At 51.0% G+C, this 23207-nt stretch overlaps 1 protein-coding gene across 1 annotated transcript; it reads left to right on the top strand.

Moving 5' to 3' along the window:
* The first annotated feature begins 10126 nt into the window (after window positions 1-10126).
* Window positions 10127-22691, top strand: GRPEL1 (GrpE like 1, mitochondrial). Its single transcript, XM_060148768.1, has 4 exons — window positions 10127-10275; window positions 12272-12434; window positions 13779-13860; window positions 20614-22691. The coding sequence occupies exons 1-4, from the start codon at window positions 10181-10183 to the stop codon at window positions 20958-20960; spliced, it is 687 nt and encodes a 228-aa protein (XP_060004751.1). The 5' UTR covers window positions 10127-10180; the 3' UTR covers window positions 20961-22691.
* The last annotated feature ends 516 nt before the right edge of the window (window positions 22692-23207 follow it).

Genomic DNA, 23207 nt, shown 5'->3' with positions numbered 1-23207 from the left:
ACGGCAGGCCCTTGTCCCGGGGCTCCTGGAGCCCCCGCCCCTAGACACGGGCCATGAGCACAGAATCCCCCTCACCGCCGCGTGGTCGTGGTAAAAGAAATATTCACATGGTGAGGTCTGGGGAAGTCATTCTGGCTTATCCGTGGGTCACCTTGGATTTCACGCTAACTCAGCCTGTTTGTGGCCTGTCAAACATACATTGTCCATCTGTTTAATTACTGAGGAAACGGGCACATTGACCAGATGTAAAGAATGTCCACCTTAAAAATAAAGGTTAAATGCCTCTGTTCCTGGGACGCCAACACTGGTCCTCCTTCTGTAATAGGGAAGAACCTTTCTGTACTCTATTACATGTTAATCAATAAAGGGATGTTGCCAATAAGCTTACATTACACATAAGTGTCCATTTCTGGGAATCCTGCTTCCCAGATAATGAGCATTAAGCTAAAATACCTTTGTTCAGCTCACAGGAAACATCCTGACCGGGCCCACCTGTGAATGACTGCAGGGGGAAGAAATGAACACATCCCCTCCAGAGGCTGACGGGAACCAGGAAGTGTTTGACTTTGCTCCCTCTTCTTTTAGTATAAAAGGAGCCTGAACTCTAATTCACACAGGATGGTTCTCTGGGGCACGAGCCCACCGTCTTCTCGGTCAGCTGGCTTCTGAATATTCTTTGTCCCAACAACTCCATCTATTGGCCTGTCTCACGGCAAGCAATACAAGCTTGGCCCCGGTAACAAAGTGAGACGTAAATGACAGAAAGAAAGATATAGAGAAGTCATAGCTGACTATACAGTTACTTGAAAAATAACGCTAATCAACTGAAAACAACTTTAAATAACCATTCAGTAAGTTGTAGTGAGTGAGGATCTCAGTGCAAGGAAAATGATCTGACCTCAAGGTGGCAGGAGAGTGGGATGAGAATCATTTGGGCTGCCTTTCGTCATGGCTGGATGGGGGGGGCAGGGGAGTCCCTCACAGTGTGAAACCTTCCGGAGACTGCAGCCCAGGGCCACCAGCCAGAGAGGGAGGAGGGCACGGGACCTCCTGGGGGAATCACTGGCGTCACTCAGCATCGTGTGGGGCGTCTCTGGGCCAGAGGGCTCTGAAGAGACACAGCCACCTGGAATCTTTCACAGGCCCCTTTGCTGGCAAATTTCACATGTGCAAAGGAGGCAGGCACCAAATGGCAAAAATATGTTTATCTGGCGTATATTTTAAGTAACTGGATGCGTAAAATTTGAGCTTGGGGCCAGCAGGCTTGGAGCTAACGGTCCAGGCTGCCGTGAGGAAGTAAGTAACCCAGGGCCACTATGGGGCCATCTTCAATCCATTTACATAACATGAGGTCAACATAGGAACACCATAGGCTCCCTACACACCAGTGGCGCATTTGCACAGAACAGCCCTTTCACACAGGCAGCAAAAGGAAAACTCTCCCACAATATATGCGCGAGAAAACAACAAAACCCTTCCTAAAGAAAAATTTAAGGGGATCTGAACAAAATGATTGCATCATTTTTCTGGAAGAGACAATTTAATATTATAAAGATGCCAGTTCTCCCGCAATTGATCTATACATTTCAACCTAAATATTCCAGTTCACGGGACTAAGAAGCTGACCCTAAAGTTCACCTGAAAGAGAAAAAGAGTAAGTATAACCAAAACATGTGGCTTTGATGATGAAAAAAAAAAGAAACAACCTAAATACAATATATTCATCATTAGGGAAATGGTTACATGATCAGCAGTTACCAGTAAAGAATATATTTACCGGCATGGAAATCAGTCTTTTTATTAAAAAAAAAAAAAAAAAAAAAAAGGCAAGTGGAGAACATAGAAATAACATGAGGAACCCATCTTTATAAAACCAAATCTATTAGCTAGTGGGAAGCAGCCGCATAGCACAGGGAGATCAGCTCGGTGCTTTGTGACCACCTAGAGGGGTGGGATAGGGAGGGTGGGAGGGAGGGAGACACAAGAGGGAGGAGATATGGGGATGTATGTATACATATAGCTGATTCACTTTGTTATACAGCAGAAACTAACACAATATTGTAAAGCAATTATACTCCAATAAAGATGTTAAAATAAATAAATAAATAAAACAAAGAGACGCAGTGAAGACGGAAAAAAAAATTCTATGCGTTTACCTATATATCTATCTACCTATCACCTACCCACATACACACATATGTACATGGCTAGGAATGTATCTGGAAGAATACATGACGACCTTTAAAAGTAGTTGAACATTTCAGGCATGCAGACTTTCATTCTGCGTTGTTTGGATTTTCACAAGAAGGTATTCATTGACCACTTGTGTAATCAAAACAGAAAATGTCTTTGATAATACAGAGGATTTTACCCTGCCCCTGATGTGGTGGGTCCTTCTCCTGCCCTGAGCACTGGGTCAGAGGGACGTAGTTCTCCCCGCCACCTCTTCCCACCCATCCCTCTGACACTCCATCCCTCGTCTGCAGGACGGATGAAGCCCCACCTTGCAGAGCTGCTTCGGGCTGAGCCCAAGGATTCCCCGCCCAGGGTCCAGCACGTGGCTGGTAGGTGACGTAAGCAGGAGAGGGCACAGAGGCCCCTCTTCTCATGAGTGCCATTGTTGTTGCTGAAGTTACCATCATCACACCAATAAGACGATGGTGAGAATTTCAGTGGAAGTAGATCGCAGGCAGTGCCATCACTCGGGGCAGGTTTGTGGGTGTCCTGATCTCTGTCACTGCACATCACGCTCGGCCACTCACACACCTGCTGAGGTCCTCCTGCTGGCGTTATGTGTAGCATGGGGCAGGGGGTGGCACCGTGCGGGGGGGAAGCCCAACCTCTGCCCCACAACTGTGCGTCGTCTGGCTCCAAGCCTCGGGTTCTTCATCTAGAAAACCCTCGCAGGGCTATGACGAAGCTGCCACACTGAGGTTGTCATGACGTAATTACACGAGAGACAGTGTGTGCTGGAAAGAGCACGAGGTCTAGAGCGAGCGAGATTGGCATCTGGATCCTGGATGCACCCCCTGCTCTGTCCATTGGGGTTACGGCCTTGGAAGTGACTGTCAACATGAATGTTAGTGAGGACCATGGGTTCTAAGGGACAGAAGACCAACTCAAACCAGCTTCAGCAAACGGGGCTAATTCGTAGTTGGTTCTCAAGGCTGGGACGGATGCTGAAATACCTCAGGAGTGAGGAAAAGGCTGCCAGAAGTGAAGATTTGGACACTGGAACAGGGACTCAGGCCCTCAGACTTCAGTCTCCCCACCTCCCTTCTCTACTTGTCTCTGCTGGTTCCCTCTGGGGTGGGGGGCAGGGATCACAGGGTCCAGATCTGTCTCCCAGCATGAGAACCCTGGCAGTGAGAGAGCTTCCTCCAGTTTCCATATAGCATTGCCAGGGAAGGATCTGATTGGCCCTGCCTGGGTCACATGGCCAGTCCTTGGACCAACCACAGTTGCCAAAAGGATGGGTATCTATAAAAGCCTGGGTCTCAGGCACAGCCTTCTGCCCAGTCTGTCACAAAAAGAAGGGAATTGAAACACATGCTGGGAGGTTCAAACAAAACAAAAAAAGCCAGTTGTAATTGTTTATTACAAAACAAGAGAAAACAACCACAGGGGCCACAGGATTCAATGAGTGAAGGTTTCTGATGCACTGGAAGAGGCCCTGGCACACAGTAGGTCCTCAACATGGGACAGAGAACATGCAAATGAGGTTCCCTTCCCCCAGCTGTCACCGCCACCCCCCGCCAGCAGAAAATCCTCCTCAAAAAACACTTTAAAGCATTGTGCATGTTTTTTGAACCCAATTTTTGAGCAACAGTATCTGGACCGAAGCATGTTTGCTTTGTACTCAAGACGCTTCTTGTTCAGAAATGAAACTCAGAACCGGCCATCTGTAGAATATGAAGCTGGGCAGATGGGCCGAGGCCCAGCAGGAGGGCAGGGAAGCCGGCGGGAGTGGACGGGCTTCTCCCTGGGGTCCCAGGCCCAGCCAGGCTCCGATCGGCTTTTCTACTGCCTTGGAACGCTGGCCTTGTCTCTGTTGAAAGGAAAATCTTCAGTTTTGAAAACTCACCTTAGAGAAAGTGCTTTCCGGGGCCCCACACCTCAGGGAAACGCAGTCAAGTCCGTGAAGCAGCTATAACTTTAATCATATCATGGAGAGGGAAACAATTCTCACGTGGTCATGAAAGGGAGGTTTTCTCCCCAGACTTCATGAAGCCCTAATTCATACATCCATTCACCTACGGGCGCTTGCACTGAGCCCCAGGGGCTGTCATGAGCTGCTGAGATCCGCAGCACATAAAACAGACCCCTCCTGCCCTCATGGAGCTTACGTTCTGGTCAGGAGAGGCCCACGGAGGACGAGACGAATAAGCAAGACAGATCTGCAACGGGATGGACTGGTGGGGCAGGGGGATGTGGACAGGGGGAGCAAATGCTGGAAGAACCAGGCTGGCTGGCCAGGCACATAGCGACCCAGTGCCACAGGCTGCAGCCCCTTCCGTGGCCCGCTGAGGACAGAAGGGGGCTGAGCTCGGGGCTGGGCTCCCCCGCCAAGCCCTGCAAGCCACGTCCTCATGGAGAGCACCTCTTTCTGACTGACACAAAGGCACCACAGGGGCTAATGGTGGCCACCGTGTCTGCTGTGAGCTAGTGGACGCCAGAGGGCACAGAGGAGAGGGCAGGTGGGTCCCAGCGTGGGGCTGGCCTTGTAGCCGGGACTGTGTGGGCTGGGAGTGCTCTGTACAGCGAGGACCGGAACAGAATAGACTGGGTGGTACCACCGGGGGCGGGTGTTGGCAGGGGCTGGAGGTGAACCTGTCCCCAAGGCCGAGCAACAGGACCTGCTGACAGACGGGGTGTCGGGGGTGAGAGTGGGAGGACCCTAGGGGTTTGGGCCAGAGATGGGGGCTGTGGTCAAGCGGGGTTGAAGGATTAGGGGTGGGGTGTGGGCCCGGGACAGACCCGGGCTCAAACCCTGGTTCCAGCATGCATTGGCTATGGACTTCACCCCTCTGGGCCTCAGTTTATCCATCAGTGGGGTGGGGAGATCGAGCATAGCCTAGAACTCGGGGGTGTTGAATGAGTGGGTGGAGAACCCACCCTTGCGGCCTGGCGAGAGCATGGCCCTGGCTCGTAGGAGGGGTTTGCTCCAATCCCTGGGATGTCAGGGAGGGGGTCCCCCATACCCAGAGGGAGTGGAGGGTCACGGAAGAGCCCAGGTGGAGCTGTTGCTGGTGTCCCCAAGCATCCTTTGTCCTCTGTGGGACTAGAATTTTAAGCTGGGAAGGGATCACTAGGAACAATGACCTCCTTCCCAGACTCCCTTGCAGCTAGGTGTGGCCATGTGACTAAGGCCAATAGGGAAGGAGCTGATATGGTACCTGGCATCCTGGCAACCTCCTTAGAAGACTCCTGCAGTGCAGCCTTTCCCTCCCCTCATCTCTGCTGGACTGCTGTTTGAGATATTGCTGTCAGGACCAGAGATCCATCCTCACCGTGAGGGCGAAGGCCCTGCCCTGGGGAGGGCAGAGCTGCGAGCAGGAAGGCGCCTGGGCCCCTGAGGACCTGAAGCCACAGAGCCACCTGGACTTTTGCAGATGGGGGACATAAACGCTTCTGGTTTGCTTTGGTTCCTGATCCAGGAGGGCTTAGGGTTAAGAGCAGGGGCAGGTGTACCCGCTGCTTCCATGGCTGCCCTGTGTGCACCCTGCATCCGTGTCCATGTTTCCAGACAGGCACCCGAGGCCACCGGTGGCAGGGGAAGGAGGTTCCTAAGCGGGTCCAGCCACAGGTCCTGGGAGCCCCTCTGCCCTCGAGCCCTGCTCGTGGGAAGCCCGGGCTTTTCGCAATAAGTGTCATTAGCCCCGTGATACAGGCAAGGGACCCAATCGTCTCTGCTCATCTCAGGGTCATAGCTGTCACCTCAAGATGCCTCTGGCTCCTGTTCTGGGTTTGTGATCAATCCAAGGTCAGGGTCAAGGGAAGACAGAGTGCAGGTGCCCAAGGTCCCAACAGGGATGAGAAAGAGGAACTCAGGAGGGAAAGGCTGATAGTCCTACACTCTCCTCCCATTTACATTTTGTAACATTTCTATGATGGGCATCCATTATTTTTATAATGAGAAACTGTCCCTCCCGCCAACCCGCAGGCTTTGCACCCTTCTGACCTTTCTTCTGGCCAATGGCTGATTCGACCGACACGCAGGAGCGCTCCAATCACAGTGGGCTTGTGATGAACAATTTAGTCAGCCTCGGATTCAGACTCTCTCTGACGTCCAAGGGCTCTTTAAGACACTCTCCTCGGGATTGGGGAGTTTGCCGCTGCTCTCTCCTTCCCTGTCCTTCCAGCGTCTCTGTGGGAGGAACTGATGGTGCCGAGGGCTGCGCCTGAGCCGTACCTAGAGGCCACTAGTTCCAGGCGGCTGCCGTTGGCCTTCAGATGCTCTCGGGGAAGCGGCTGCCAGTTAACGTGTTTGCTCCTTCCTCGTGCAACTGATTTGGCTCCTTCTGCAGAAAGCTATTTCAGCTTGAACGTCTGTGGCCCCTTCTGGTGGCATTTTCTTACCAAGAACATGCATTTCAGTTTGGCGCCCATGTGCTTGGGAGGAATGTCGGTGAAATCTGCCGGTTTCAGGTCCCTCTTCCAGCAAAGTCTCTTACCCGGGGAGCCCCTGTTTCCTCCAGGTGGAGGTTTTTATTTGGTGGGGGTCTCCTGTAGCACGGAAACAAATGAACAAACAAACAAAAGTGGGCCAAGAATAAGACCCCATGAAGGGAATGGGAACAAGGTTTATGGTTACTCCATTCTGTGTACTGATATCCCAAATACAGATAAAGTGGAGAGGAGAGAAGTAATGCCCCTCAAAAGGCCGGGCTGGGCTGTGGTCTGGGGACCCGCACAGATGGCCTGTGGAGTCCAGTGCCCTGAGACAGCAGATCTGAGGCCCTCATGTCCTCGCTGGTGGCTGGAGGGGGGCCGCCGTCTGCTCCCTGAGGCCACCTTCTCACTCCCCCGTCCGTCTTCGCACAAGCAGCAGTGATTCGAGTCTTCCTCTTGCTGTGAAGCTCTCTGCCTTGGCCTCCTAGAGGAAACTCTCTGCATTGAAAGGGCTCACCAAGGTCAAGCCCACCAGATACTCTCCATGAAGGTCACTGACTTGACACGCCAACTACATCTGCAAAGCCTCTTCACAGCAGCACCTAGATTAGTGTTTGACTGAATAACCAGAGGATGGGTATCTTGGGCCCATCTTTAGAATTCTGTGCACCACACCCATCATAGCCATATATATATTCTTTAATTTGCTTATTTCAGAGTTAAAGGATGAAATTCCATGCTCCAGCTGAGGGACAATAATAATAATAATAAAAGGTGACGACGCACCTTATGGCAGCAGCCAACGTTCTGATGAGGGTTCTGGCCCTGACGGTCACATGGGCTGGGATTAGTCGGGAAAAACAGGCAAGAGCTCTGCCTTTTCCCAAGTGTGTGACGAGCCTGGCCCATCCCCCGTCTCCCCATCACCGCAGGGCAGGCTGGTCCAGGAGAGGACACCTGCGCGGAGCCTGGCACTTGTGGGCACTCAGCTGTCATGAGCATCACACCCACAGCCCACATGCTGTTGCTTCTGCACAACCTTCTCCTGAGGACATTTTCTTTTAAACACAGCCCCATCCTTTTTGGGGGCACCATGGGCTGTTTAGCTTGCTCTTCCTGCACCCCCTGTCTGGGCCACCCACTCTCTTGGCTAGAAATTCATTCCAAGGGCTGATGCAGGAGTCTTCCCACACAGGCAGCTTCATCTCTGCGTGCTGATGACTTGCAATGTGGTGACAAAGAACTTCCAGACTTCACGGAACTACCTGAGCAGGCTCCCAAGGGCGTAGTTCCCAATGCTGCCACGAGGTGGCAGCACAGACAGGCCTCTGTTCCGGAAAATCTGCCGTTTTGGACGTAATAGATCTGGGGCCTGGCCTCTCGGCTGTCCTGCAGGGACCAGGGATTCAGTGTCGCAGAAACATCGCCACGGCAACAGCCAGTGCCTGGCTCTGTCTCAGGACACAGCGGCTACCACTGTTGATCGTCCCCATGCTGCACTGTGAGCTATTTACGGCAGGATTCCCATCTGATTCCCTTGAGCCCTAAGAGTTAGGAAATGAATAGTTGTACCTCTTTTAAACCTCACAATAAATGATATCATCCCAGGTCTACAGGGAGGGAATCAATGCTGAGAGCAATTAAATGACTTGCCCAAGGTCACCGCCAATGAGAAACATGACATGTTTTAAATTTAAAAAAAAAATTTTTTGGAGTATAGTTGATTTACAATGTTGTGTTAGTTTCAGGTGTACAGCAACGTGATTCAGTTATACATATATCTATATTCATTCTTTTTCAGTCTTTTCCCATATAGGTTATTACAGAATATTGAGCAGAGTTCCCTGTGCTCTACAGTAGGCCCTTTTAGACTATCTGTTTTACACATAGTAGTGTCCGTATGTTAATCCCAAGCTCCTAATTTATCCCTCCCCCTGACATGTTTTACATTTTGTTACAGAAAACTTCGGGGCTTCCCTGGTGGCGCAGTGGTTAAGAATCCGCCTGCCAATGCAGGGGAAAGGGGTTTGAGCCCTGGTCCGGGAAGAGCCCACACGCCGTGGTGCAACTAAGCCCGTGCGCCACAACTACTGAGCCTGCGCTCTAGAGCCCACGAGCCACAACTACTGAAGCCGGCGTGCCTCAACTACTGAAGCCCGCGCGCCTAGAGCCGGTGCTCCGCAACAAAAGAAGCCACCCCAATGAGAAGCCTGCGTATCGCAACGAAGAGTAGCCCCCGCTCGCCGCAACTACAGAAAACCCGCGCGCAGCAATGAAGACCCAAGGCAGCCAAAAAATTAATTAATTAATTTACAGAAAAACCAAAAAAAAACCCAAATATGGCATGCAGGCAGCACCACACTTGGGACACCACGGGCTCCAGCCCAGGACACCTCCTCTTCCAGCACCTCGGCTCCTTCGTGGCACGTGATACGGTAGCACTGACCTTTGATAGATTAACAAAAACATTTGTATTTATGAGCTTTGACTGTGTCCCCTGAGCCTTCCTCGGTGCTGTTCTTGTTATGCTTCGTGTTTTACTCTGATAAAACTGAAGGTGAAAGAAGAGGGCAAAGAGAAAACAACACACATCCAATTCCCCTCACCCAGCACCAACGCCGCCGTGCTGTGTCACATCTGCTTCCTGGGTTTTGGTTTTCGCCTTAATAAAACTGACAGGTAGCGACGGAGTCCCCTCCGGCCACCAGCCCTCGCCCCTTCCCCCTCCTCCGCCGCCGCCGCCGCGGAGCCGCAGGCAGGACGGGTGGTGCTCCCCTAACACTGTTTTTTTTTTTTTTTGCAGTACGTGGGCCTCTCACTGTTGTGGCCTCTCCCGTTGCGGAGCACAGGCTCCGGACGCGCAGGCTCAGCGGCCATAGCTCACGGGCCCAGCCGCTCCGCGGCGAGTGGGATCCTCCCGGACCGGGGCACGAACCCGCGTCCCCTGCATCGGCAGGCGGACTCTCAACCACTGCGCCAGCAGGGAAGCCCCCCTAACACTGTTTTAACCGACTTTTTTAAAGTCCTGCGGTTGCCCGTGGACGTGCTTTTGTCCTTGGCCTATTTGCATTTAGTCCACACTGAGCGCCCGGTGCCCGGCACGGTCGCAGCAGCTCGCGCTGCAAGGGAGAACAGGACAAATGCCAGCCCCGGCGCATCGCCGACTCCCAGAGGAAAGGGCGGCCTGAGACATACAACGTACAACCACGCGGGAAAACGGACTGCCACCTCTCTGCTCTCCCAAGTCCGTACTTCCGGCGTCCCACCCCCATGCTCCCTCCCTATTGGTTCTTCGTTTGACCACGCCCCTCCGCGGAGAGTCTCCTCCCACGGTTTCTTTCACCTTTCACCTCCTCACCTGCTCGGGCTCTGGAAGGCCTCAGACCCCGCCCACCGGGGGAGGGGAGAGTGCTACTCCAAGACCGGCAATTAGTGGTGAGTATGATCTGTCTATCAGAGGAGAAGCGGTGGTGGATTGGCTGAGGGGAAGTAGTTGGGAGGGGGAAGGAAGCACAGAGTCTGCGCGAGTGTCCTGGTGGCCGAGAGGAGGGGCCAGCCGCCTCCGCGCATGCCCCGTGCGCGCGCAGACCCCGCGGCAGTGATGGCGGCTCGGTGCGTGAGGGTGGCGCGGCACAGCCTTCCGGCTTTGGCGTTGTCTCTCAGGTAAGGGGCGCCGGCTGCCCGGGCTGAGGAAGGGCGCGGTGTGCGTGCCGCCCCCGTCCGCTCAGACCCGAGTCCTGCCCGGCTCCGGCCCGGGCGCTGTGGGCGGCGGTTCCCCCACGCGGGGCGCGGACACCGCGGGGTTGCCCCGCGGCCTCGCTGCCCGTGCTGCCCGCGCGGCGGACCCGGGGAGGATGGGACGGCGCCCCGCGCGAGCCCGAGGCCGCGCCGAGCCTCCCGCGAGCCCAGGCCGGCGCGAGGCGGCCGCGTGTGCGGGTCCCCGGGGCGCGGGGCGGCGGCGCGCTGGCTCCTTCCTCTCGGCCCGAGTCCTCGTCCACCTCCGCGTGCCCAGGAGCCTGAGGTCAGAAGGGCAGCGGTGCCTGCCCCACGGTGGCGACAGCGGCTTATTTATACAAGAGCGGTGACTCCGCGGCGGGGGTCACGAGGCAGTGCCCTCACCTTGGCTTTTCTTCTTTCGTGTTTTTTTTTAAACCGGCGGTTTCTGCTTTTTCAAAGTCTAGCCTCATAAGTTAGTTTAGAGAGTGCTTAGCACCGTCTGCGTTGGAGGAGCTTCCCAGAACCAGGTTATCTGGTAGAAGACAGATTGGGTAGAAGCTGCGCAGAGCAGGAGCTGGGCTTTCCCCGCAGGAGCTGCTTGAGTGATGGGGACACCGGGCCGGGCAGCGTGGACTACGGTAGCGCGCGGGATGCAGCGGCGATTCCAGCCCGATACGTGGTGTAGAACTGTGTGGGAACAAGCCCCCCTGGAAAGCCCGAGTGAAAAGGCCTCTTTGCTCGAGTAATTTGTGATTTTTGTATCTGGAATTAATTGCCAAGACGCGTGAATTTCTGCTCTGAGAACTGGGTTTGTGGCAAGAGGCTCACGTTGGGGAGTTTAGAGAGCTGAATAGTATGCGTAGCTTTCGGGGTAACTGAGCCCCCGGAGCCTCCGTCTCCCTCCCTGCAAAGCAAAGCGAGACTCGCTCTGGCTGCTGCGGGAGCCTCTGGCGCTCCAGGAGGGGGTCGGCAGAAACAGCTTGTTCAGCCGTCTCCTTCTGACAGCGATCTGTTTCCAGTTGCCGTAAACATCCTTGTACATATGCTCTGTGTACTCCTAGCTTTCCTGTTCATTGAGGCAGTTCGTTTTAATCTGGGAAGAAATCGCATGTGGTTTATTTTCAGGTTGGACTGTGGCATAATTAAGAGTTCCACTGGACCTGGTGCAGAGATGTGTATCATTCCTTAATGGCTTTGCGGCCTTGAGTTTATCACTTAACCTTTTTCATGTGGGGATCAGATTGGGTAATACTTTAAATCCCTTGCAGCATTAGTTTTAGAGCTCTTTGTATTTCCCCTGTACATACCATCCCCATGCTTTCCAACCTCCAGTCCTTCCGTCTTCCTGAAGTGCGTCTGTCTCATCCATTCCTGACTCTGTATGTGAACTCTTACTTATCCTTCAAAGCCTCGCTGCACAAACCCTTTCATTGCCTTCCATTTACCCAAAGCTAGAAATATTCTACTCTGAGCCTCCCAAAGTGCATGGTTCCTCTTTTATCACTTTCAGACCCCACATTACGGTTCTTTGTGTGTAGATATCTTTTTTGCATGCCCGAAGTACCGTGTGGGCAAGATCTCTGCCCCTCCAGCTTTGTAATCAGCATCAGCACTGGGCCTCACCTCCAGTAGTAGCTACTGCATTGCTGTGTGGTGGGCCTGGGTGACCATATCTCAGAAGGAGATGTTTAAAGTGGGAAGAAGAGGAGGTTAGTACCATAGCCTTGGTACACTGACATGTTAGTTTAGGCATTTGTTGCAGAAGACTTTATATCAACAAATAGCTTCTATACGTCATATGCCTTTATTGGATCTGAAATAAATCTTTTCTCCCCCATGGGTCAGTAGCACATAGTTTTAAATTCTGATTTCTTAAGTCATACATCTGACTTTAAGAAGCAAAACAAACATCTTAATTTCTAGCGTGTGGACTTGTCTTTAGGTCCTCTCCTCGGCTGCTGTGCACAGCTACAAAACAGAAGAACAATGGCCAGAACTTGGAAGAGGACATGGGTCAGAATGAACAGAAGACAGATCTGCCCTCTGCAGAGAAGACACTGATGGAAGAGAAGGTCAAGCTGGAAGAGCAGCTAAAGGAGACCATGGTAAGGTTGCGGGCTCTGGGGGGAGCGTGGTCGTTCAAACTCCAGGTGAGTCTTTTCCGAGGACGTCTGGCCAGCCTCCGTGACAACAGAGACGGAGCCCAGACAAATCCCATCGTTGTCCAAGGACTACGGCTGGGTCCTATAACAAGTTACTACCGGAGAAGGGATAGAACCCAAAGCCTGTGTGGCTCTGGTTGTCATGAGGGTCATCTCTATGTGCTACCTAGATTATATTGAATTGAGGCTTAAAATGGTCTTTACAGGTGAGGACTATTCAGTAGGGCCCTTTAAGCTGGTCCTAGGGAAGGACAAGGGTGGGGGGCAGAGGTACGGCCACGTGGCGCTCTCCTAGGGAGGTAGGAGTTCTGTGAACTGATTAGTAATATGGATTATGACCCCATGTGGAAAAGCATGAGTGGCACAAATCGAGCTCTGTGAGCATTTAAGAATGATAATATCAAATACTGTGTGCTGGGGCCGTTCTCACCCCTTTATTTATATTAATTCTCACAACAACCCTGTGAGTCAGCCGTTAATATCCCTGTTTACAGATGAGGAAACTGAGGTCCAGGACGGTTTGGTAAACTTGCCAAGGTCACCTGGCCACTGAGTGGCAGGGCGAGGGCCTGAGCCTGGGAGCCCTTGCTCTTAACCACGGCTCTGGAATCGCCTGAAGGCTGAACACAGTAACCTGGTGCACACGAAAAATAGAAATTCCAGGAGACGGATGAGATTACAGGAAAAGTTGGTGCAAAATGAGGAAGATACCAGAATTCAGATGATTAGTACACAATAAATGTTTCAACTGAATCATATCTGGGCAATGTTAACAATACCAGAGGTTCATTGATGGGGTTTTTCCTCTTCTGTGGCGTAGAGGCCAAAGCTGTCCACTCAGGTTCGTTGTTCTCCTAGACGTCTCTTCAGGGTGTGGGAACTGAGCGGGTCAGCCCCTAACCGGGCTTCTAGGATTCCCTTAAGTTGGAGATTCTGCTGAGGAATGAATGAATGGTCCTCCCTGGAGGAGAGCCATCGGAACCATGAGAAATGAGAAGCCTCTCCTTGTCCTTCCCCAGCTGCACACTGAGTGAGAATGCCCTTGGGGGCTATGTGAATACGCGACACCGGGCCATCTGTTCCCCACTTGCTGGAAACAGTGACACGGGTTAATGTGTTTGTGTTTATTAAGCAGCAGCTGTCTGTAACCCAAAATTTCAAACGTGATGATAGCTGTTGTTTGTGTTTTGACTTGGAGTTTGTTACATCAGATATGCTTTCTTACGAATTTGTTCCATATTTAATTCACGTGAATCAGTCTTTCTTTCTCCCTTTCTTTTTTTTAAGGAAAAGTATAAGCGAGCTTTAGCAGATACGGAGAACTTGCGGCAGAGGAGCCAAAAATTGGTGGAGGAGGCGAAACTATATGGTAACTTTCAACGTTACATGACATTGACCGAGGGAAACACGGGGCAAGGGAGGGGGTATCAGAGTGCCAGGCAAAGGGGCCAGCCCCGTGAGGAGGTGGGGAGCCTGCTGCTTCACTCCCTCCAGTGTTGGAGTTGGGTCAGCCGTTGTCTAGAAGGAGCAAAATTGCCCTTAGGACTCGCACTCGGAGTGGTGAGCGTGATTCCTTCAGTGAGGAGCGTGTGCTTTGCTCTTCCACAGAGACCTCGGTGTGAGCCTGCAGGTAACTAGCACGTCGGCTCTATGAGGTTCGGCTCCTTAGCTGGAGCAGCCCTAACACTGGTCTCACTTAGGACCTCCTCAGATTCTGTTTGCATTGTCACCTTTGTACGTTTCTGTTATCGTCCTTCCCGTTTTTACGGTTGAGATCAGTGAGGTTGAAATGACTTGCCATTCAGCGCAAACCTGGTAACGGCGCTGGCACTGAGGCCCGTCTCCCAACCCCAGATGTGTTGTGTTGATTACCCAAAAGGCTACCATTTGAGTACCTATGGGGACGGAGCTTTCAGTCCCCCTGTTGTAGATGCAGAACCTCAGGTTCACAGCAAGACCTTGAGTGCTCACAGTGGAAACTTGATAAGATCCGAGTTCAACACAGAGAACAAATCTCTTTTTTTTTTTAATTTTATTGAAGTATAGTTGATGTACAATGTTGTGTTAATTTCTGTTGTACAGCAAAGTGATTCAGTTATACATGTATATATTCCCTTTTTTTTTTTTTTTTTTTTTGCGGTACGCAGGCCCCTCATTGTTGTGGCCTCTCCTGTTGCGGAGCGCAAGCTCCGGACGCGCAGGCTCAGCGGCCATGGCTCACGGGCCCAGCCGCTCCGCGGCATGTGGGATCTTCCCGGACTGGGTCATGAACCCGTGTACCCTGCATCGGCAGGCGGACTCTCAACCACTGCGCCACCAGGGAAGCCCTATATTCCCTTTTCTATATTCTTTTTTTTATATATATATATAGATTTATTTATTTATTTTTGGCTGTGTTGGGTCCTCCTTTCTGTGCGAAGGCCTTCTCCAGTTGTGGCAAGCGGGGGCCACTCTTCACTGTGATGTGCGGGCCCCTCACTGTCGTGGCCTCTCTTGTTGCGGAGCACAGGCTCCAGACGCGCAGGCTTAGTAGTTGTGGCTCACGGGCCCAGTCGCTCCGCGGCATGTGGGATCTTCCCAGACCAGGACTCGAACCTGTCCCCCGCATTGGCAGGCAGACTCTTCAACCACTGTGCCACCAGGGAAGCCCTCCCTTTTTTATATTCTTTTCCATTATGGTTTATCACAGGATATTGAATGTAATTCCCTGTGCTCTACAGTAGGATCTTGTTGTTTATCCATTCCATATATAATAGTTTGCATCTGCTCATCCCAAACTCCCACTCCATCCCTTCCCCACCCCCCTGCCTTGTCCACCACAAGTCTGTTCTCTGTGTCTGATTCTGTTTCTGTTTCATAGATAGGTTTATTTTTGCCATACTTTAGATTCCACATATAAGTGATATCATATGGTATTTGTCTTCCTCTTTCTGACTTACTTCACTTGGTATGATAATCTCCAGTTGCATCTGTGTTGCTGCAAATGGCATAATTTCATTCTTTTTTTATGGCTGAGTCATATTCCATTGAATATACATATATACCACATCTTCTTTATCCATTCATCTGTCATTGAACATTTCCATGTTTCCATGTCTTGGCTATTGTAAGTAGTGCAGCTGTGAACATAGCAGTGCATGTATCTTTTTGAATTATGGTTTTGTCTGGATGTATGCCCAGGAGGGGGATTGCTGGGTCATATGGTAATTCTAGTTTTAGTTTTTTGAGGAACCTCCATACTGTTCTCCATAGTAGCTGTACCAATTTACATTCCCACCAACAGTATAGGAGGGTTCCCTTTTCTCCACACCCTCTCCAGCATTGGTTATTTGTAGACTTTTTAATGGTGGCCATTCTGACTGGTGTGAGGTGGTACCTCATTGGAGTTTTGATTTGCATTTCTCTAATAATTAGCGATGTTGAGCATCTTTTTGTGTGCTTATTGGCCATCTGTATGTCTTCTTTGGAGAAATGTCTATTTTGGTCTTCTGCCCATTTTTTGATTGAGTTGTTTGGTTTTTTGTTATTGAGTTTTATGAGCTGTTTGTATATTTTGGAAATTAAGCCCTTGTAGGTTGCATCATTTGCAAGTATTTTCTCCCAGTCTGTATGTTGTCTTTTTGTTTTGTTTTTAGTTTCCTTTGCTGTGCTAAAGCTTGTAAGTTTGATAGGACCCATTTGTTTATTTTTGCTTTTATCTCTGTTGCCTTGGGAGACTGACATGAGAAAACATTGGTAGAATTTATGTCAGAAGATGTTTTGTCTTTGTTCTCTTGTAGGGGTTTTACACTGTCTTGTCTTCTATTTAGGTCTTTATTTAAGCCATTTTGAGTTTATTTGTGTGTATGGTGAGAGGGTGTGTTCTAACTTCATTGATTGACCTGTGGCTGTCCAACTCTCCTAACACCACTTGCTAAACAGACTGTCTTTTCTCCATTGAATATTCTTGCCTCCTTTGTCAAAGATTAGTTGACTGTAGGTGTGTGGGTTTATTGCTGGGCTCTCTATTCTGTTCCATTGATCTATATGTTTGTCGTTGTGCCAGTACCATGCTGTTTTGATTACTGTAGCTTTGTAGTATTGTCTGAAGTCTGGGAGGGTTATGCCTCCAGCTTTGTTCTTCTTCCTCAGGATTGCTTTGGCAGTTCTGAGTCTTGTGGTTCTATATAAATTTTAGGATTATTTGTTCTAGTTCTGTGGAAAATGTCATGGGTAATTTGATAGGGATCACATTAAATCTGTAGATTGCTTTGGATAGTATGGCCATTTTAACAATGTTAATTCTTCCAGTCCAAGAGCACGGGGTATCTTTCCATTTCTTTGAATCATCTTCAGTTTCCTTTACTAATGGTTAATAGTTCTCAGCATGTAAGTCTTTCACCTCCTTGTCAGGTTTATTCCTAAGTATTATTTGATGGGATTTAAGAGGTATTGTTTTTTTTACTTTCCTTTTCTGATATTTCATTGTTAGTGTAAAGAAATGTAACCAGTTTCTGTATGTTAATCTTGTATCCTGCTACCTTGCTGAATTCCTTTATCAGTTCTAGTAGTTTTTGTGTGGAGGGTTTTCAAAATATAGTATCATGTCATCTGCATATAATGACAATTCTACCTCTTCCCTACCATTTTGGATACCTTTTATTTCTTTTTCTTGTGTGATTCCTGTGGCTAGGACTTCCAATACTATGTTGAATAGAAGTGGTGAGAGTGAGCATCCTTGTCTTGTTCCAGATTTTAGCGGGAAGGCTTTCAGCTTTTCACCATTGAGTATTATGTTGGCTGTGTGTTTGTCGTAAATAGCTTTAAATGTTGAGGTGTTTTCTTTGTACCTACTTTCATAAGAGTTTTTATCATGAATGGTTGGATTTTATCAGATGCTTTTTCTGCATCTACTGAGATGATCATGTGGTTTTTGTCTTCTCTTTTGTTGATGTGCTGTATCGCATTGATTGATTTGCATATGTTGAACCATTCTTATGACCCTGGGGTGAATCCAACTTGGTCGTGGTATATGATCCTTTTTTCCGTGTTGTTGGATTCGGTTTGCTGACATTTTGTTGAGAATTTTTGCATCTGTATTCATCAAAGATACTGGCCTGTAATTTTCTTCCTTGGTGGTGTCTTTGTCTGGTTTTGGCGTCAGGGTGATGGTGGCTTCATAGTGTCCTTCCTCTTCAGTCTTTTGGAAGAGTTTGAGAATTGCTATAGGTTCTTTGTGTGTTTGGTAGAATTCGTCTGTGAAGCCATCTGGTCCTGGACTTTTGTTTGTAGTGAGTTTTTTATTTTATTTTATTTTATTTATTTTTGGCTGCATTGGGTCTTTGTTGCTGCGCACGGGCTTTCTCTAGTTGTGGCAAGTGGGGGCTACTCTTTGTTGCAGTGCGCGGGCTTCTCGTTGTGGTGGCTTCTCTTGTTGTGGAGCACGGGCTCTAGGCGTGTGGGCTCAGTAGTTGTGGCACGTGGGCTCAGTAGTTGTGGCGCATGGGCTTAGTTGCTCCTTGGCATGTGGGATCTTCCCAGACCAGGGCTCGAACCCGTGTCCTCTGCATTGGCAGGCGGATTCTTAACCACTGCGCCACCAGGGAAGGCCCAAGGCCTGTTTTTAGTGTGGATGCCTGCCACCTCTTTCCTCATCATATCCTGGCCATTATCCCCTTGATAGGAGGTGTGACTGGTGGTGTGGTGACCAGAGTCTGCACTGGATTTGAGCAGGGCCTCCTCTCTGCTCTGTGGTTGTCACAGCCCTGTTGGGGGCAGGTCCTGCTCCCTAGTTGTTGGAATAGAGGCCCCCAGATCCGTTTCTGAGCTGCCTTGTGGGGCAGGCAGGATTGGAGCGCTCCTGCTGGAAGGGGAGCCACCCAGTATCCCTCCACCAGAGCCATCTACCAGGGAGTGTGCTCTGTGATGCCATCTGTCACCTGTTGTGCGGGCTCACAAAGTGCGCTGTTGTCAACTGCCCTCGGCCCCGCCTGCACCGTGGGAACGCAGGCAGTTGGCCCTGGGGTCCCTCAGGTGCTGTGTGCACAAAACCACCAGCACAGATCCACTGAGGTCAGGTACCAGGACCGGAGTAGTCGTGCGCCTGGACCTGCCGTGGGAGCCACCCAGACCCTGGCCCTGCTTCTGTGCGTGCCCACAGAGCCCACAGCTGCGAAGGCCGGACCTGTCCCAGCCGCGGGAGCACCCTTTCCACTCGGACGTCCCGCACGCGCTGCTGAGTTGACAGAGTCGGCGGCAGTGGCGTGGATCACACAGCCGCGAGGAGGGGGCTCTGTTTTCAGTCTCACCTCCGCGTGTGGGCACTGGTGCTCCCAGAGCTCATAAAGGCGGCACCCAGCAAGAGGCTGCCATGGCGGGCCCCACCCTTCCCTTGCGGGCCCCTTAACAGCGGCGCTTCACCTCTTCTAGGAACTCTTCGTTCCTGGATGCGGTCACCTCACCTCCTGTTGCTCCTCCTCTTCCGGGTCATGGCCTGCGCTGGCTGCGTGTCTGTCGCCCTCCATGTGTCTGGGTTCTTCAGGGCTCGGAGCAGGCCTCCCCCCTCCTCTCGCCGTCCCCCCTACTGACTTGCCCTCCCACGGGTCTGAATGGCATCCACGCACAGGTTCTCTTTCCAGTTCAGACATTTCTTCTGCGTTCTAGCCCTGTATGTCTTTACCTGGACGTCTCAGGGGTGTTTTAAACTGGATTCTCTCCTCTGCCTGTGCTTCCTGTCTTCCTCATTTGAGTAAATGATACTGTTGCCCGCCCAGGTGTCTAGGTCAGGCATGTGAACTGTCCTCTCCTCCCTCAAGCTCACTCCCCTCCCATCCGGTGAGTGGTGATGCTTGGACTCTGCTTCATCCACTTGTCTCTGCTGCCTCTGCCGTGGTCCAGGCCAGCTTCAGCTCTTGCATCCCTGCTCCACACCCTAGGCAGAGTGCCCACAGCAGACCTCTACCCATTCCACTGCACCATCTGGAACCTTCAGCTACTCTGGGTCTGCATCTTCCTGGTAGGCTGGCCGTCCTCAGTTCCTCCAACGTGTGGCTCCCTCCCGACTCTCCAGGCCTCAGTTCCCAGAACCCTCCTCTGCCTACCCTGCTGAACCACGTCCCTTAGGTTAATCTGTTCTCAGCACTCACGAGTGCGCCTTGTGTAAGTATCACTGTGATTGTACTTGCCACTTGTGTGACCATTTCTTGCCTGTCTCAGAGACCATACGGGAACTAGCACAGGGTTAATCCTTAATAGACGCTCCCATCTTTATCAGATAGGTGGAATTTTAATTTCATTTTAAAGCAGTGGGGTGAAAACCCTGTGTGAAAGAGTAAAGCCTAAAACGAGCGCTGCCTCCTTCGAGGCGCACAGCCTTCAAGACCCGAGAAGACTTGAGTGGGCCGTGCTAGAGCCTCACGGTCGCTGCGCTGCCAGGGCCCGGGTGGGGCGGGCCGGGGGAGCTGAGCCGTGTGCGCCTCTCATCCGCCCTGACCTCCTTCGTTCAGCAGCTGAAGCATTGTCTTGGAACCACAAACGTTTGTATCTGTGCGAAGTTTTTTAACACGTTATTTCTTCTGTTAGATAAAGGTTAAGGCTTGGGGTGTGTCCCGGTAACTTTTACCCCACGGTGCCAAATAATTGCTAACGTGTATTGAGTCCTTAAGTGTTCTAGGTGCTCTGAGTGTGTGTGGTTTTGTCCTCATAACCTCACTGTGTTAGGTACTGTTATCCCTGGTTTATAACCAAAGAAGCTGAGACCCAGAGAGGTTAACCAGATCACATGGGCAGTTCCGTGACAGCCAGGGATGTGGCCCCAGGCCCGTGCTCTTTAGCTGAGGCAGCCACCTGCGCCCCTTCCTGGCTCTGCCGTCTGCGGGGGTTGCACGTCCTCTTAGCCTGGAGCAGGACTGATGGTGGTTCTGCAGGTTTTCAGCTGCTGGTCTTTATACCTCATTGGCTTTTGTCTAAACCCCAGAAAAGTTTGTCTGTTTTTTAATCCAGCCATTGAAATTCTAGGGCAAACTAGTGATTTGAGACGGTGTCATTAAATAGACCGTGTGTGACGTAAATGGGGCTTACAGTGTTGAGTTGCCCGTGCAGTTGGTACAGAATGCAAACGCTGTTCTTCTTTAACTTCGTGTAGGCATTCAGGGCCTCTGCAAGGACTTGCTGGAGGTGGCGGACATTCTGGAGAAGGCAACACAGTGTGTCCCGAAGGAGGAGATTAGAGACGATAACCCGCACCTGAAGAACCTCTACGAGGGGCTCGTGATGACTGAGGTCCAGATCCAGAAGGTGTTCAGGAAGCACGGCTTACTGCGGCTGAACCCCGCGGGGGCCAAGTTCGACCCCTACGAGCACGAGGCCTTGTTCCACACGCCGGTTGAGGGCAAGGAGCCGGGCACGGTGGCGCTCGTTACCAAAGTGGGGTACAAGCTGCACGGGCGCACCCTGAGACCCGCCCTGGTTGGGGTGGTGAAGGCGGCTTAGCGGCCCCCACGGGCTCCGGGGCTTTGTTACCATCACTCGCTGACTCAGGCCACTTCATCTTTCCTCAGCTGCGGGTGCGTGTGACCTTTTCCTAAACCTTGTTGCCAGGCTTTAGTGACCAGTGGCTGGACAGGAAGTAAGCCAGTTGCACAGTTGTGTTAATGAACATTCGGGAGTTACTAGTTCCACGTGCTCACAGGACAGGCCGGCGGGATGCTACCGGACCCTAGGGTATCAGGAAAAACACCGTGTCTGCTCAAACTCTGGTGACGTCAGAGTATTTCAAATGAATAAAAGGTCTTCAGGAGTCCTGCTGTTTGCTAGCTGGCTGCGCCGGCTGCACTGCATCCTCTGCGTCTCACTGTAGCACGCGAGTTCCTGGACTGCTTAGCCACCACCCGTCACTCAGTGAAGGCAAGGCAAGAGTTTAAACATTTTTCTTGCTAAGAGAAATTGTACGACACCCTTGGTGAAGAACGCGTTTGCGTTCGTTTATGATCAGTTACTGTCTCGCTGCTAAGAGCGATCGTCTTCTGGCTTTGGGAGGTGTGAGACCAGCGGGCACACCCTAATGTCCTCACCTCCTTATTTTCCCAGTAACTGAATTTGACACACTCAGTTACTTTCGTCCTGTTTTGTTCATCTCTTTATAGAAAGGTTTAAATCTATACCCAACTAGTTACTAATGACCAGAAGGTACTTTACCCCTAGTAAGATGGACTTCCTTAGAAATCTGAGGGACTGTGTGCTTGGTATGTTTTAAATGTTAAATTTAAAATTTTATTTCAGAGGATTGAAGCCCTGTTGTTTATTTTCCTACGCTCTGCTAGCTGTGTGCTTTGGTGGAGGAGATCCTTACTAAGCAGAGAAGTCTGGCTTAGCTTTCCGGGTCTTTGCTCAAATCCTGCAGCTGTGCGCCTGACACACGTAAACGTGTTGGCTTCTGTCCCGGAAGGGGACCGTGGACACTTGGAAGCAGCAGCAAGGACACATGACCGGCAAGCGCTGGCCCTGTGACTCGCCGCCAGACCCTCCGATCCTCGCTTGAGGGGAAAAGTTGAATGACTGAGGTATTCTTATAAACGAGGGGAAAAAAAGTAACCTTCCACTAGCTTTGCTTCTAAGAGGTACTTCTAGGATTAAAGGTCAATACTACGTAAGAAAGGTGGGTAGTCGATTTGAAAGGTGTAGGTGATATTCCCATAATTAAAATTCCAATTTATACCATTTCAAGAAATTTCCCCCCCTTTTTATAAATTTATTTATTTTTGGATGCGTTGTGTCTTCGTTGCTGCGCACGGGCTTTCTCTAGTTGTGGCGAGCGGGGGCTGCTCTTCATTGTGGTGCGCGGCCTTCTCATTGCGGTGGCTTCTCCTGTTGCGGAGCTCAGGCTCTAGGCGCGCCGGCTTCAGTAGTTGTGGCGCATGGGCTCAGTAGTTGTGGCGCACGGGTTTAGTTGGTACACGGCACGTGGGATCTTCCTGGTCCCCTACATTGGCAGGCGGATTCTTAACCACTGCGCCACCAGGGAAGCCCGTCCCCCTTTTCTTTTAAGCTGCTTTAAATAGCTTGGTCAAGAGCATAGCCCAGAACTAAAGGCAACAGTACAGCATATTGAGAAACAGCCGAGAGTTATGCCTGCTCTTTACACTGTGGCTGTGAGCACAGCCTTTCGCCTCCCTGGACTCATCTGTAAAATGAGGGTGAATAAAGAAGTAATTTTCAAACTAATTTCTTGGAACGTGTGCAGTCCCATCCCATCCCTTTTCACCTAGAGCTGCACCTGCAAAAAGGTGCTAAACCTAGAGATGGTCTCGCTTAAAGGTGATCAGCTATTTGTTTACTGTTTCACTCATCCACAATCACCGCTAACAGGAAAACATTTAATTTTGTACACACTGACACTGGCAATTAAAGACCCGTGGGCTGCACTCTCGTCGAGTTCCTGGGTTTGCGCAGTCGTGGCCTGGATTCGTAGCACGTGTAGGTGACAGAGGCAGCGCTGTCTACTCACCATCGGTTCTCCCGGCCTGGCTCCACGAGAGCTCTGGCTGTTCCGCTTCTTTCAGGGAAGGAGAGTGGCGTAAAGGGGTTTCTGCTTAAGTGAAATCTATTTTAACTCCCCACAGTCTGGAGGAAAGACTGGTGTGACACGGAAGTGCCGCACTAAGACGTCACGGGCTGTCCCCCATCCTGATTTTGAAGGCTGGCTCATACCATCTACGAGACTGAAAAGCTAAGGCTCCA

The sequence above is a fragment of the Lagenorhynchus albirostris genome, chromosome 4 (genome assembly GCF_949774975.1).
Source record: "Lagenorhynchus albirostris chromosome 4, mLagAlb1.1, whole genome shotgun sequence".
NCBI classification, from domain to species: domain Eukaryota; kingdom Metazoa; phylum Chordata; class Mammalia; order Artiodactyla; family Delphinidae; genus Lagenorhynchus; species Lagenorhynchus albirostris.
Note: the sequence above shows the minus strand (reverse complement) of the source record. Positions and strands in the feature narration are given on the sequence as shown.

Bases quoted from the DNA above. Each gene is read 5' to 3' on its own strand.
- GRPEL1 (XM_060148768.1), top strand. From the start codon at position 10,181: ATGCCCCGTGCGCGCGCAGACCCCGCGGCAGTGATGGCGGCTCGGTGC. The intron at 10,276-12,271 runs GTAAGGGGCGCC...ACTTGTCTTTAG, and splicing joins GCTTTGGCGTTGTCTCTCAG to GTCCTCTCCTCGGCTGCTGT. The intron at 13,861-20,613 runs GTAACTTTCAAC...AACTTCGTGTAG, and splicing joins GGAGGAGGCGAAACTATATG to GCATTCAGGGCCTCTGCAAG.